At 39.2% G+C, this 17064-nt stretch overlaps 1 protein-coding gene across 7 annotated transcripts in view; it reads right to left on the reverse strand.

The window, feature by feature from the left end:
* DLG2 (discs large MAGUK scaffold protein 2) overlaps positions 1-17064 on the reverse strand; it is a 698848-nt gene that overhangs the window by 17004 nt on the left and 664780 nt on the right. For 5 of the 7 annotated variants that reach the window (XM_035897884.1, XM_035897901.1, XM_035897894.1 and 2 more), the window contains one exon: positions 5517-5562. In XM_035897884.1, the coding sequence (XP_035753777.1) occupies positions 5517-5562 (46 nt within the window). Of the gene's footprint in view, positions 1-5516; positions 5563-6464; positions 6565-17064 lie in introns of all 7 variants that reach the window. The other 2 variants (XM_035897888.1, XM_009642366.2) reach the window with 1 other exon arrangement.

Genomic DNA, 17064 nt, shown 5'->3' on the forward strand with positions numbered 1-17064 from the left:
TGCCTTCACAATTTGTTGACTGCTCTCTCTGACCACCCACTTCTCACTCTCCTCTGTCTGATTCTTCTCTGTTCCCGAGTCATAATTTTTCTAGGGGAGATCTGCTGCAATGAGCTGTACAATGTGATGTACGGTTGACATAGAGTAGCTTGGAGATTTAGAGAGCAGCTATCTGGATTCAGGAGGGCTGTAAGTCCCCACAGCAGATATGCTGATATACCATGGCCAGGTAGTAATTGAACACACAGTCAGGCTAAAGTTGACATGCCACCATGGCCAGCTGAAATAGTAATCTCCAAAAGCTGGTCACCAAAGTTGCTGGTTGCCCAAAGTCATGCCTTCACGTGTTATGTCAGCACGCATGAATGAATTGTTAGCAAATAGAATTAAGTCCTTTGGGCACCAGCTCCTGGACTTTAAAGCCACTTTTTTTTGGCATAGCCTAAGACTGGCTTCCTCTCCTGCTAAATGGCATAGCTCTCCCATGGGCAGAGAAGGAAGCCCTGCCTGCATCTTGTCCACTGGGCAGCAGTTGTTGGACACACCAGTAATGTGTGGGGAGCTCCAGCCAACAGGATGTAGGCTGGATGCTGCTGGGATGAGACAGGACCTTTCCCAGATGGAAACCACCCTAGAGGGAGAGCTCCTAGAAGGTGGGCAGTTGTTACCTCAACATTCCTTTGCCTTCCAAGCATCTATGTCCCAACTAACTACCCCAAACCATTTCTATCCCCTTTCCTGCGCCTCCAAACATACACTCTGTTTAAAGCTATTGCACAGCCACTGAGGAACTGGCTATGTGGCCTGTCTTGTGATGAAGTTTGGGAACTACCTTTTGTGGACCTGCTCCAAATGTTTGGCTGCAACTGAGCACCCCTGTTAAGTCTCCTTTTTGGGACAGTATATCAGACATGGGATGTGTTAAGCCACCAGCCCAGATTCTTCTCTGGGCTTTTGCCCTGAGCACACCCTGAAATAAACACACTTGGAGGAGATTTGACTCATGCAAACTTCTGAAAATTTAACGTATTGACTCATTTCTGATTGCAAAGTTAGTCTGGGGAAAGACTGTCTTATATCTCAGACATAAAATCCTCCTCTTCTCCTCAGTAGAGGACACATTAAAAGTCGTTCAGAATTGGATCTTCGCAGTTCAAGAGCGCCTACTCTTTTCTTCTGACTCTGGCAATTGCTTTCCAAGGAAACCTTTGCAATACAAGAGAATACAGTCTAATTTACCATTTCTGAATTGCAGAAGATTAGCTGTTTTACAGAAACAAACCAGTGTTTATTAACAGAGCTCAACTGCTATGCACTATATCAGGACTAGTAAATATGAGGTATGATACCAATGATTACCTGAATGTATGTGGGTGCTTAGCACAAGTGCTGAGTGACTGGTGGAAAACTTGATTTGCTAAGCAAATGGCTTGAAAAAATTAAACAGCTGGGTGATTTAGTATGCAATCTATCATTTTAATTACCTTTAATTACATTTCAAGTAATTTATTTAATGCCTTATTTTTTTACTTTTCAACAATTCCAGAAAAATGGTTGTATTTGTTAAATTTTTGGGTATTACTAATAATTACCCAGAACATACAATCTGCCTGTTGGTTGTATGACCACATGGAGTCTGTAATTCCAACTAAATCAGGTTGCAGGGTTGGGACCTCCACTTATAGGGAACCAGAGACATTCAGCAGCAGTGCCTAAGGGGTGAAGGTGTATCTTACCTTTTTTTTAAGATTTAATTATGCATTAGGGAATATGTACTGCCAAAATTAAGGGCTCAACAAAATACTTGGGACTATTTCTTTGCACTTCATACAGGCATGCATAAATACAAGTAAAAATTGTGACCTTGCAAAGAGGATGCCTTTTGCAGATTTGAGTACAGCTATGGAGTGATTTTTGTTTTAACGGATTATCAAGAACTGCCCCCTCCCTGCTGAAATAAACTTCTCATCATTAAACCAAATAATCCTGACTTTCACAGGCTACCCAAAGCCAGATTTGCTTTTATGTCCCAGAATACATCCCAAATAACAGACTTCCTCCCTTTTCTTATAAAGGTTGCCAGTTTTCTTTTATAGCTTTGTACTCAAGATGCGGTTATAAATTTGAATTCCAAGCCATTTGCTCCAACCGTCTTTTTAACATTAACAAAAGAATAGCGAGGAGAGAAATAAAATAAAAGAAACAAACAGACCAAGCAACGCAAAGTAAAAGGACTCTAATGAAAGCAGTAACTTACTGTAGCTACTTTCACTATCGCTGGCATTAGAAGAAACATGTTCTGCAAGAACAGTACAGCAAATTAAAGAACATAACCAAGCACCACAGAGCTGCAGAAACTGAAAAGAACTGCCACGGTCATGCAAAGGTAGTTGTGCAGAGAGGAAATAAAAACTATGCAGTGACATCACCTGAAAAATCTTAGATAATTTTACACAGGTAAAATGAAAGCTTTCTCTCTTGTGGCATTTCAGAAAGAGACTGTGCGTATTAGCTAATGATACGTGTCATGGCAAAGCCACGTTTTTTCTTGATGAGATGGTTAATGACATCTCAGATAACTTAATTTCAAAGTATATTATGGTCCACTTGCATCTCACTGGACGTCTTGAGTAATTTCAGGAAACCTGAGTGTCTGCTCATATTATTCTGCACTATCAGTAATCATCATTAATGCATTGGAACGATTCCTGCTAAACTTCTAACCTGTGTCCATCTTTAATTACTGTGCATGATCCCAAAGGATTAGCAAATTAACGTGAAAATGGTTTTGATATCAAATATTGTAACTGTATCTATTTTACCCTGTTCAAAAAAAAAGAAGAAAAAGCCTGTGAAAAAACTAAGAAAAAAAAGGAAGAAATCTTTTTTCAGACATTGTCTAGCCTCAGGATTTAACCTAGGTTTTAAGCTAGCTATGGCCTCAAGTTGTGCCAGGGCAGGTTTAGGTTGGACATAAGGAAAAATTTCTTCATGGAAAGGGTTGTTAAGCATTGGAATGGGCTGCCCAGGGAAGTGGTGGAGTCCCCATCCCTGGAGGTATTTAAAAGCTGGTCAGACGAGGTGCTTAGGGACATGGTTTAGTGGTGGGATGGCAGGGTTAGGTTAACAGTTGGACTTGATAGGTGAATAGAGATATAAGAACTATCGTGATGGGTCAGACTTGTGATTTGGCAAGTGTGGTGTCCTGTTTCTATTATCTTATTATTTAAAGGAACGTGCAATCTATATCATGTGAAGTTGCTGTTCCCAAACTGTAGTCAGCAGACTGTTTATGGTAAGTCAGACCATGCTGTATGGTCTCCAGGAGGTCTTCAGGACCACATTAAATGGTGGTTTTAATAGTTTCTCTGGTAGAAATGGTGACTGCTTTGCACCTGAAAGATCATTTGACAGTTGAAACTTTTTGGCTGGTCTAGGACATTTAGAAACCAATGGTATAATGGCTATACAGTGGGGAGCCACCCCGGGCTAATGAGAATGAGCCACGGTGGTTAAATGGACTATGGGTACAAATAAGTCACTGCCTGACAAACACCAGGAGCCAAAATAGGTCCAATATTTGTCATTAAACCAGTGGGCAAATTAGGCTGTGCGTGACTCACAACACTCACCTGCAAGTGCCTCTAAACATTCCCAGTGAAAGAAGGGACTCATAAAAGCCAGAAATCCCCTGGGATGAACCCAGAGTAGACCGTGCATGGATGTCAAGAAGGATGACTATGGGAACAGTGCCAAGACCACCTCTTCTCTGCAAGGTGCTGAATGTACCCATGTACCAATCTAGTGGCTTGGGGTTCATAGAGTGGGACTGATGGGGTTACTGGAGCAGCAGAAATGAGAGGGAATGATGTCTGATAAAAACAGCAACGGGAAACTTTAATCTTGGTCTTAGTAAGAAGCTTTAAAACATGAAACTTATATTTTGAAGAAAAGAGTATGTTGACTTTTGGACATTTCATAGCAAGTTAACAAGGGTTGTTTCAAACTAATATACTATAGGGCCCTGACGAACTTTATTAAACAAGAAGAAATATCCTTCATAGTAAGAACAGTCATTAAAAAGCATATCTGAGTTGAATATTAGTGAAATTTGGATGGGTGGGCATGTCTAGAGGTGTGTCAGTAACTGAAAGCTAGGTGCGACATTAATAGACAAACTAGAGCCTATATAATACCTCTGTGCTACTTTTCCCTTAGCAATTTGCAGAATTCAGTTATCTCCTTTGAAATGGTCGGATATTATGGAGATTTGTCTTTGTAAGGACACAGATATTCAGGAGGGTTATCAGATTAGAAGTATTCTACTCCTCCTTTGGCAGAGGAAGGCTCTGCCTTTGCTGCTAATGAGCTGCTATGACACTTAAAGTAGCAGGATGGTTAAAATACAGGTGGCAGTGACATTTGCTGTCTATCACTGACAAAACTAGTCTTGCAGAACTGTTCTTTGTACAAGAGATGAAGCTTTCATCTTGAAATTGTATGGCGTAAAGTTAAACCATTAAAATGCCCCTTCAACAAATCAGTCAGAAACAGAATAATCTCTAAAATTGCGTGCGTGGATGCACATTTCTGCAATTAAAAAGCAAATACAAAACAGTAGGCGATGCAGTGTTAACATTCACACACATTTTGCTCCAATTACTTGGTGCTTAAGAAAAACAATAAGAACTGAGGAAGAAGCAGCCAAACTGCATGCAAATGGCATTTTCTTTAACTTATTTAGATCTGGATACAGAATATAATGTTATCTATTTATATAGAAATCAGGTGCAAATATTTCACTCTGTACAATTTTTCTGGTCTAACTTTCGAGGAAGCAAAATGGTTTCTCACACGCTACACGTTCTGCAATGCCAATTGCATCCCGTCTTGAGACAGGATTGCTGCATCAGAAAAAGAAATTGATTAAGGTTGCATGACAGAGAACAAGTTGCTAATGGTGAAACGGGTGCAAAATCAGCTTTGGAGAAGGCATGGTCTTCTCTAGCCTGTGAATGACTTCTTCCATTAATAACAAGTACTAATCTAAAATCCAGCAAAGTAACAAACAGTCCCATGCAAAAAGCTGAAAATGCAGAAGCAACAGTGTAAACCAGTTTTCTATCGATCTCCTCAGGATGTGATTGAGGTAAAATGTTTAACTTTCCCTTGAGATGGAGAGGGAGGGATTGTTGCTGAAAAGAACAATCTAGGCAGCAAACCGAGTTCTAGTTATGCTACCCTACAGAACCGCCATGATGGGAACAATAACATACTGTCAGAAACAAAAGGTGTTATTACAAAAGAAGTGAAAGTGTCTGCTTGATACACTGTATGTTATTTAAGATCGTCATGCAGAACAAAATGATTGAAACATTTTTAATGCATTCACAGCTGGGTAACAAATAAAACTCTATCTTGTGCATGCTAGGAGTGGAGGGTCCTCAGAGAAGGAACAGAAGCCAAAACAAAACAAAACAAAAAAAGATTTACAGTGACCATTCCTGGGAACTTACTCAGAGTCTTTGTTCCATAACCGTCGTCACCTAATCCGGGGATGTCCTGCACGGAAGTCCCCAGAGAGAGCAATGAGAAAGGAAGAACAGCCGCAGAAGAGGAAGGAAGAAGTCAGTGGAGTTGAAATGGATACTACCATGACTGACCATGTTGATTGAGCAATCTGGATCCCTGCTTTTTCTTTCTGAAACAACTTTAAACCCATGTTCTATGGGAATGCAGCCAATGAAAGAGGCAGTGACCATTATGAGTGGCTTTTGGAGCTGTGAGGAAGAAGGAACGACCCAATAAATAAAGTCCCAGAAATGATCCTCACTGTGTAAATTTAAGATATGATTATTAAGAAAACAAAGTGAATATTTGGGCTTGGAACCAACATATATTTTTAATAATGCTGGTTTTCTATACAATTTAAGCAAGCAGCAAATGCCCAGGTACACATTCCAAGATCTGATTTACTTGTTTAAGCTGTTAGCTCAAATGCTTCATTTTATTGTTAAACTTTCAGTGAAGCTGCCCATGGCAATCAACTTGGAGAATGTCAAAGGCAAAAAAGAGATTAGAGCAGACCTTTTAGAAAGTAATAATTTAGTGCTTATTTTGATGTTGTGAAAGAAATCACGTTTGCATTATTTTGAGCCAGTTCTGATCTGGGAATATTTAATCAGAGACGAGTTTGGATTTATGACAAGTGCCACAACAGCTTTGAGGAGCCACATTTGCTCTTCCAAAAGTTAAGGTCACTGTTTTATTATTCTGAAAATGATGTTTCCAGGGAAGGAAGGACCAGCTGGATCCAAACTGCAGTCACACATTGGTCACAGTAGTAATACCTCTCCTGCCTGCCTACAACAGATATTTGCCTAGATGTGTGGGGTACTGGTATCATGCGTGTCACCCATTTTTTGTGCTGCTGCATGTGACATCGTCTCCAAGAGGTTACTTACGTTCTGGATCACTTGTTTCCTGCTCACTCTGCTCCTTGCTCTTGTAGAATGGGAATTTTCGTGAAAAGATGAAGTTCTTTTTACGCTTGTCATTGAATGACTGTGAAGGAGAAAAGGCATGGGGCAAAAACAGGGACGTCTAATTGTTGTCACACTCATGCTGACAAAACAACTAGTTTGTAAAAGTGGAGAGAACTGTAGTGACTCAAATCATGCCAAACCAAGAGGCTGTGAAGACTCAGAGGTGCTTGCGGTGAGGTCTGCAGGTTGAAGGCGAAGCCCCTGGAGACCAGATCGATGTGATTACAGAGGTCTCAAATCACAACCTTCATCTCCTTGTTTGGAAACTATCGGGCTGGGCTTGTTCAGGTGAAGGGATACAGATGGCTCAGCACGCTTTGTGATCAATCCACTCATCTTTATTCCTAGCAGACTGTGCACAGAATTAATTAACTCTTTGAAAAAGAATAGGCTGTAAAGAGGGAAGCGGAAGCCTTTGATTTACTTGTACTAGGTATGTGAATTCAGCCCTGTGCCAACTGAAATAAAATATTTTTTTCTGGTAACCATTGCTGATTTCATGGTGTTTTCTTTGGCCTCTTAATCAACATCTCCTTAAGTGTGTTTTAATGCTTTTTTTTTCATAATTTAACAAAAAAATACTTTGTTTTATACATGTATACTTACTCATTAGGTTCCTCTGAATATGCTTTTAGTTTTATGTGATTTGGAGATGGAATTCTGCTGATAAGCAGCATTTCATTACATGTTGAACAACATATATCGCTTTAGTTCTTCAAATGGGGAACTAATATGGAAGAAGTTGTTTTTTTACATGATAAAACTCTTGATTTTATAGACAGTCACAAAGGCTCATGGCATTGTGCTGTGTAAAAGCAGGGTATATCCTGCTTGGGACATCTATTTCAGATACTAAATGAGGAATAAGGGTCCCTATAATGTCAATCAAGAGAAGTTGGTATTTCCAGATAGCGCTTATCTGCAGTGGTCTGTGCTGTCCATCAGACAACATCCTACTCTGCTTCCTATACTGACCAGATGCAATGCCCAGACACACGACTTTGCAACTGTTCACCTCCAAGAGAGCAGAGACCTTCTTGATTCATTTACAGGACCAATTTCATGTGTTTGTCATTGCCCAAATGAAATATTACCAGTACTGGGCTCCAATTCTGAAATGGAATAGAGTTTCAGAACATAATTCATTTTCTTACATTTTGGAGGCACACATAAAGTGTGGTTTAGAATATGTATTTCTGAAAGATGTGACGTTAGGTACTGAAAATCTGTATTAAAATAGTTGTCTGCTTGTGTCACGAAAGTTTCATGCCACTTTTACATTTCAAGCATTTTTAAAAAGTTCAGTAACTGAAAACAAAGGAAAAAAATTGCACATGTAGAATAAATGATCCATGAAAATCTCTCAGAATATGTAAACATTCAATGTGAAATTAATGTGGAGGTCATGCACAAATAATCCAGACAGCATGCAATTTCAAAACAAAGCAAATATGAAAGAAAGCCAGAGGAAAAAAAAAATGCCCATGAAGGATTAAAGTAATCTGTGGATGAAAAGAGGACTGATGTGCACATTATATCACTTTAATGACCTAAAGGATATAATTAAATTAAAATGTGTTTTCTGTGATAATTTCTTTTATTTTTCCAAAGAAAGGAATGTAACATGTTAACATTTCCTATTGTGAAAATGTTGTTTGTCACGATTCATCTGAATTTGACACAGTAATATTATAGGCATTATACTTAAAAAGGGGGGAAAAAATATATATACACAACAGCACCTCTAAAACCAAAGGGGTTTTAAAATGACAATCACTTCATTACCAAATGCCATTTCACTTTGGAATTAAAGAGAATGTTATCAAGTTGATAAATAAACACACTGTGTTTCACAGAGATTATAAAATAAATACCACTTATATGTATTCTTTTTCAATTTTTTACCCAACAGTCTATAGCAAAGACTTCAGAAAGTCCATTTTCACCAGAAAAACATGTATTTTTTTTTTCAAGCTTATGCATGACCTAACTGTATATTCCCAATTAGACAGATATATTATAGTGTTATATAAACTTTTTCTCCTTTTGCAATTTGAAGTATTGGATTGCCTTTTTAATAAGATATCATTCCATTTCAATTTGGGCAATCAAAGTCTGGCAGTTCATATCAAGTGACTATTATGTCCAACTGTGTCACTGCATTTACACCAGTAAAAAGCCTTGTTCCTAAAATAAAGCTGACTCAGTTTATTAATATCCACAAGAAAATATGTTTATGCATGTGTTAATATCGCTATAGATTAATCAATGTGTATATTCATGTTAATGACCATATATACTATCATGATGTAGACATAGGGATTATATTTAAAATAACAAAAACCCTGTAAAATATTATAAAGGGCTAAACTGGGTCTAATCCTTCAAATTTATAGAAATAATTAATCCTTGGTATTAACTGAATGGCTTTATCAAGTATTTATTTTCTTGCACATTAGGTGCATGTTGCATTACAAAACCAAAGATAAACCTCGATTTTGGTTTTGTATCCAATATAAATGTCATTAAAATCAAGCTGATGGTCTCCACCTTAAGGATATGAAATCCTGCAGACACCCAGCAAAATGCTTCTTACAGATACCACGATATATATCTCTAATTTATAGAGATGGGGGGGTGGGAGGGGGGGTGGCAAAGAGAGGAGAGGGAGACTCATACAGAATAAAACCATGTTTTCATTAGTCACACCGCATTAATTCCAGATTTTGTTCTGTTGGTGGAGGAATAGAGACCAACACTGAATACGTTTCCTTTTTTGAGAAAGGATCATGCATGTGAGGAACGGTGGTAGGGTTGAACTACAAACCTCAGATGTGTATGTCTGAGAGATTTTATTTCTATAAAATGGAAACTTTGAGACCTGGCAAACATTCTGGAGCCAGATTTCACAGGGTCTCCCTATGCTGCTGGAGAGGTGTGAAATAGCCGTAGGATAAATGAGAGAGAGGTATTTGCCTGCATCTCTCAGCCCCATGCAAAAGTTGCATGCAACTGGATTTGAAAGTGCGATATCAAGCCTAGGCTTGATTCAGCAGTATTTATGCAGGTGGGGTTTCTGAAAGTCAGTGAGAAAGTGCCTGAAAATGGATTCCGATGTAAGCTGCAATATCTTTGCCATGAATATTGTAAAATCCTGCAATGGCAAATAACTCAGGCATTTCAGTCTCAGTGAAAAGCCTACACAATAGCTGACTTTTCTACCTCACTGCCATCAGTTCATACAGACCACCGCTAACCTAGGAACTGGCCTTAGCAGGCGCTTTGCATAGACAAGTGCCTAAGACTGAGCAGCTGAGGAAATTTCCCAGTACTCTTTGACAACCGGAGTGAGGTCATTTTCACAACCTTTGAACTGTGATGAAAAAAAGTCTTTTCTTGGAGAAAAAAAAAGGGGGAGAAAAGCTTTCACCAGTATCCTGGCTTGAATTCTTCTTTGATATTAAGGTATAGGCTGTGTTTTAGAGAAGCCAGAAAAAAACCTCTTGCTTGGCCAAATGTCCCTCCATGTCCCCAGCTACGTAAGCCTGGCTTACACATACCGACCTTCCCTGGTTGTGACAGACATGAAGACACTGTGTGTTTCTTCTTCTTAAGACCTCCCTTTGGTATTTTTTTGTGTCAACATAATTTTTGTACTCTAAATGCTTTTCCCTAGGTGCAGCAGCCATACGTATATCTATCTATCTATATGTTACTCATCCGCTAATAGGATAGTGTTTTTTTAAAGGAAACTTTCATGCAACGTTGAATAAACAATCCAATTTCAAAATTTGCTTTACAGTGGTAAACATTACAAAGAAGAGTGCATCAGTCATTTGATAGTTATACCAGACTGCGATAGGCAACTACGCCATTATCTACTTTGAGCTTCTTCCCAATTTTTTTTTCACAATGTAGCTGATCCAGCCCATACGACTTAGGGCAGATGTGCTCTTGATAGAGGTTGTCCTCTTTACACTTTGCAGACGAGCCTAATAAGTTGGGGAAAGGTTTATTTTGATGCTCTAAAAGCTCTAAAATCTCTAAAAGCAACTATATCTTATAAAAGCCATTAAACTCCTGAATTACACTGTGAATACTTTATTTTGCTATGCCATCCAACCAGTGCTAATCCTCAGTCATGAGCTGGGAACTAGTGTTCAGGGATAACCTGAGAAAGAGCTGGTCCAGAGCACCGGCTGTGAAATTCTTTTATACGGGGTGTAGATATATTTCATTTACCACCTACTTTTAGGCAGGTTTGAGCTAAGCTTTAGCCTAGTTTTTATGTTCTGTTATTACCTGTATCAGTCTTGTTCTAAGATTGGTCTAGCAGTGTATATGAGTTCATTCATTTTGCTGCTTCTCATCTGCCATGTTGGGGTTTTTTTTTGATTCTTCTACTTTAATACTTCTTTTTGGCCTAACTTAAATGAAAAGCTCTCACTTATACAGCATTCTACAGAAATCTACAAAATTTATCAGCAACATTAAATCCCTGCAATCCTTTTGTCTATATTTAATTCACACATTTTGTATTAGGGACATTCTTTTGCTCTGTTTGAACACTGACTTTAATAAAGGTTTGGGCACTCGAACTCTTTTAAATCTCTACAGGTTAGAACTCTCCCGTCATAGTGAAAAGTCTCACTGATACCAGAAAGAAAAGTTTTGGACTGTAATAGATACTTAGGGTAATTTCTCCTTTCAAACATATATATCACCTCTCTGCCTTTGTAGTGGGCTTTTTCACTTAGCGATTCAAAATGCAAGATGAACACGAAGTCTCCAAAACAAACTTTTGAAGATAAGCCTGTGTTAGTATATTTTCTGTATGTGAACAGTGGTTTTGCAGTTAGCGTGGCAGCATGGTCTGGGGAACATGGGCCAAACGCACATCGGGATCTTCCGCCTCATTGTTCCATCTGCAATACTGGGACCGTCGCAGTGCTCTCCTTACAGGCACCTTGTGGGGACCAGGTCAGCACTACAACCTGGTGGATACTGTCACTGAGGCCATGGTAGTTTCTTTTATTAAGATAATGAAGTATACTGAGATTAAGTGACTTGACCAAGTCTAGAAGAAAGCCAATGCTACTGAGCCATTCTTGCTTTCCTGGTCTAACCACAAACTTGGCCATGGACTTGGTTCACACACACAGAAAGCTCCTAAGGACATCTGTGGAGACATGGAGAAGAGAAACTAAGAAGTTGTTAGTGGCAACTGTAAGCCTGGTTGTATAGTGACCACGCAGTATATTCCTTAAGGTATATATACAGCTTTCATTTGCAGCCTGACCACACAGTTATACGCTGGCAAGCAACACTTGCCAACTTCTCTATGTCTTTTTATGAGATGAAGGGGGAAGGATGTCCCTATTCTGTTAAGGTCAACCTAAAATTTTCTTAGATACTGCAAGTATTTGGAGGGAAAATGAAAAAAAAAACCCTGGGCTACAGTCATTCCTTATTGACTTTTTGCACCATGATCTGTTTTGGTAAGTGAGAACAAACTTTGGGTGAGAAGCAGCTCAGATAGTTAGCTCTGCTTGCCTAGTTTTCCCATGAAGCTGCAGGGAGATGTGGATCTTGGAAATCCAAAGTGAAAAAGTACAAGCCTGATTAAAAGTGCCATTCCATCTAGCTTCTACAGACAAGGACAGTGTTGTTTAGAATTCATAAATATGAAATTTTATTAAACATTTTTTAACACTGACTTAATGCCACTTGCCATCCAGCAACTCAATTTTAATTCCTAACAAAACAACAGTTAAAACCAACACAAACTACCAGGGGAACAGAAAGACTAATAGACTTTCAAGAAAGCATGTACAAGCAGTATTTCCGATTCTGCAAACATGCATTTAACTTGGTGCAAGGTACGAATCGCATTAAAAAGGGACTACTCATCTGTGCTAATTTACATTGCATCGTTGTCGGCAGGATTGAAACGCCAACATAAAAACCTTGCGTACGTGACAGCCAAGGTCATTTACAAGTATCTGAAGGTTGTACACAAAGAGGGTGGGAAGGATTTGTTCAAGCAGCAACATGGAAATTAACAGTGTGAAAATAAGGAAGGGCAAAGCTCCTTGACAGTGAAATCAATTTGGATGTAGAATAATCTGCCCCAAGGGAAGTGGAAAAGCCTAGATCATTTTTCACATTTAAACCAAATCTGCTAATCTTAAATACTGTGGGGAATAACACTGCAGTGCTGGGAGAGAAGGGGGTGGTGAAGGGAAAAGAGCTGAACAATAAGCCTCTTCAGCTCTAACGCCTGTGTTTCTGTGACGAGATGCTCACAGATTCAGCACTGCAGAGTTGTGCTGGGGTCCAGCACGGGCTTTGACCTAGCTGGGCTCACTACGCATATGGGAAGTGTGAAGGTCTTCCTCTCCTTTCTCAAGACTGTCTCTGGAGTTAGAAAGTGTATTCGAAGCTTGGCAATGTTGTCCCAAATCTTCCTTTACTCTTTTTTACACGTTTTGCCAAAAAGTAACTCTCCCTGTTAGAACTGATCTATGCCATCAGCTACCCCACTAAAAATCTTTGTGCATGTGAACCTCTCTCAGCATCCTTTGTGCTACGGTGATGACAAAAGAGCCTCAGAGATCAACAGTAGCGTTGGTGGGCACTTAGCAAAGTTTGGGGACTGTCTGATCACCAGCCCAGACCCACAGATTTGTCTATACAGGTCGTACGCTGTAGGACCTTTATCAGCCTGATCTTCGTTCCTCAGATCAGATACCATCTTGATCTCATATCTTCTCAGTTTTGATCTCATATCTTCTTCCTAACTCTGATTCTCAGTTGACTGCTGGTGCTTCCTTAGATTTGTAAATGGAATTGAGGGGTTTGGTCTCTGTGCAATCTTTTGAATTAATCTCACTAGTAAATAAAGCTGGAGAAGGCGTTAGTTATCTGTGCTGTTAAGAAAAAGCTGACTTGCTCCTTTATCACTATTTTTTGTATCGTGATTTACTTGTGCAATCGAATGCTGTGCACTTGACCTGTGCAAGTGTAAACTACTACATAAAATGGACCATGGCATAAAAAGACTAAGTTGCACAGAGACCTTTATTACTCTTATTTTGTGAAGTAGGAGTGGAGAAAGATTTACCATACCTACATGCCTTCAAACTATTCACTGAAAGATAATTGGAGCACACTAATGTTTTGAACTGCTCTTCGAGTTAAATGAAGAGCGTTTGCACTCACAGATGACTGGTGTAGCAGGCTGAATTACAGCAAAGGTCTGGCTCAGGAGACCGTGAATCATACCAGACTCATGGTTTTCATTTAAAACATTGATTTATTTAGGCCTCACAGCTAAAATTATAAAAAATAAATGTATGGGGCAAACAAAAATGAAGGCAATCTCCAGGAGACTGGTGTGAGGTTTGTGTAGGAGGTGAAGTTCCTATATCCTCCAGTAATGCATCCCATGCTGTCAGTCTCACAGATAGGGTTATCAAATTAGATGGACTTTGGCTTTGACCCAGGTTGGCAATTCCTGTGTCCTTGTGTCCCTATAACCTCCCAAACATGACCTCTGAGTGACTATGTCAATTGTAACTGAACTGTGTGAATTTAGAATCAAATCGAATCACACACACACAGAGTGGCAAGGGTTGGAAGGGAACTCCAGAATTGAATGGAATCATTTAGGTTGCAAAAGACCATTAAGATCATCAAGTCCAACTGTTAACCTAACTCTGCCATCCCACCACTAAACCATGTCCCTAAGCACCTCGTCTGCCCGGCTTTGAAATCCCTCCAGGGATGGGGACTCAACCACTCCCTTGTGAGTGAGACAGAAATAAAGATGTGAAATATAGAGACTCCATCACCTTGATGAGTGTTGATGCTTAACTCCACTCTTCTGGAGCTTTGTGTGAAATCTTACTAGACAAAAACTTTGTTCTGTTTCTAATTATTTGACAATATCTATTGCCAATACGATACATTTTATTTTTCAACCACTTTTTTAGAAGAAAAACCAAGTAACTATCACATTATCAATACACACATGTAAATTTGCTACTAATTAATTCAGGGCATTAGACAACGAGTTATAAAAATACTACATGCATGAGGTTAAACTCAGCACAATTTTCTGCTGGAACAGCTTAGAAGAAAAGCAATTAACTCTTAGCTGTAAACTTTGGTATTCTACCTATGCCAGCAAATTTTCATTGTGTTACCTTTAATCTGTGACCAATTTAAACATTACACTACATATCTTTATCTCAGTGACTCTTAAAGATTTCTCCTACCTAAGCAGGGATGGCACACACTGTGGGATAGAAAACACTGATACTATAGTGCCTGACATTATGGCCACCTACGAAACAATATCATCTTATAAATAAACTCCACACAATTATCAGGCTGAAGAAATAGGAAAATCTATGAAATACATGTATCTATATTGCTTATTAACTGAAGAAATGACTCCATCAGTATTTTCTTTGTCTGACAAGCTGCCAATTTGCTCACATTTGCTGCTCTCTTCCATTATGCTTACAAGTTGAAGATATTTAGAATTTGTACTTCTCAATAAAATGCAAAATGGCTTATCTTTTATTTTTTTAACTGGAAAACAGACCCAATGGTTTTTTTACTGTATTATTATTTTTTTTTTAGTTTAAAAGAAAAACTTCCACTGGATTTTTAAAAGAAAGTTATGAAAACGTATTTCTTTGCTTCAGCTGAGTAAAAGCCTCAAATTTGACTTGACAGTATTTTTCACAATTTCTAGATCTGTTTCACCACTTTAAAAAAGCAGGTTTCTTAAGACATGCCAGTTCCCTGCTAGAATCAACACTGCTACCATGACATAAATTTAAACTGAATGCTCATTTGTTTTCCTTTACTTTTGACTGGGACCTGGGCCCAACAGGCATTATTATTAAATTATTGCATGTCTTTGTGGAGCGCCTCAATATATCCTGGAACAATGAGACACTGTACAGTTAAATTTTCCTGGCTATGTGCTGTTTTATCAACTGAATTCCATTTGATTACTTCAGCACATGAGTGAACAAGGTGCTGATGACAGCAGTATTTCTAACGTACCTTGCAGAAATGCTGAGCAAAATGGGTTCAGCTCAAGGAGAACGGTTAGGGCAGCCCAATAATATGGGCTCAGGTCAAAACAGATGCACAGGCAGTGCCCACTGCCCAGCACTAGCTCCAGCTGTCTTGAAACGTGAAGACAGGGCTATGGGGGATGTGAAGACACATGAAAGAGCAAGGGCAGCTGGACAAATGAGACCCAGCTTTTCCTCTGGCATGGGGAGAAGGTGTCTCCTCCAAGATACAAGCTGCACTGGCAGGAATGATGCTGAGACCTGATTCTTCCATGACACTCTGTGCTACCCCCATTTCTGAGGTCTTGCAGCCTTTCCCGGAACTTAAATCCAACAGAGAGAAAACAAGAAGCAAGACAGCAACAAAGCCAGATGGAGAAGAGCAATTTATTACTCCTCCCTGTGCTGGGCAGTTTCACACCAAAGCTCTGGAGAATATCTATCTTCAGACCTACTAATGCCCTGTGCCAATAAAAAGTCCCTGTGCAGAACATATCTCTGCTCAGCAATTCGCTTTTAATAATTTCCATGAGCTTTTTTTTTACTTCTTATGAAGACGAGTTGGTGAGAAATTCTTGCAATATGACTTCACATTACTTTTATATCCTTGTCATTAATTTCCGTTTTATCACAGAGGAGCATTCTTGAATGATTGCTAAAGAGTAACAGCTAAATTCCTATATTGGAGAAACAATGGTTTTGTAAAAGATTTTATGTCAATTAGTAATGGAGATGTAAAATCAGAAATTTTATGACATGAAATATTTCCAAAGCTTATTTTAAGTTGTGCACATGAAAAAAGGGTTCTTATTCTCTGGTTAAAGCAAAGCAGATTTCAATCATTCTGAGCTGGGGGAGTGTACTGTAAAATACTGATTCACAACTCTTGCAAACAAATGACACACAGAATGATTTTCTATAAAAAGCTCAGTTCTGAGCTGAAGGGGGGTTTCTTGTCTGCAATTTTTCCACCTGTAGGTGTACAAGCAAAGAAATTCAGGAGCCTGCACTATCTCCACAGCAACGGCGTAATTCCTACTGACACCTCAGGAGCCATATGCTGGGCTGAGCAGAGGTCTTACCCCTATGCATTTCTAACCTAACCGAACCGAACCCAACCCAACCCAACCTAACCTAACCTAACCTAACCTAACGTATCCAAGGATTCATATTTTGCACTTGGCAAAGTGGTGTTGGAGGAGTATATTCAGAATACCTGTTACAAGTGCCTGGTTTACTCACTGCAGCTACTAGTGCAAAGATTAGTCCAAACCAAATGGCTGGGATGTCTACGTTAGGCTTTTAAACTGCACAGTTTAAATAAGGCCCTGTGGCTCTTAAAGTTTAGGTTATCATGTCCGATCAAGGTAAAGCGGATAAGGACTGCAAATCCTTGCCAGGCCTTAGCCTCGGGAAGCACGGAA

Source organism: Egretta garzetta, unplaced genomic scaffold, assembly GCF_000687185.1.
Source record: "Egretta garzetta isolate BGI_Z169 unplaced genomic scaffold, ASM68718v1 scaffold20, whole genome shotgun sequence".
NCBI lineage: Eukaryota > Metazoa > Chordata > Aves > Pelecaniformes > Ardeidae > Egretta > Egretta garzetta.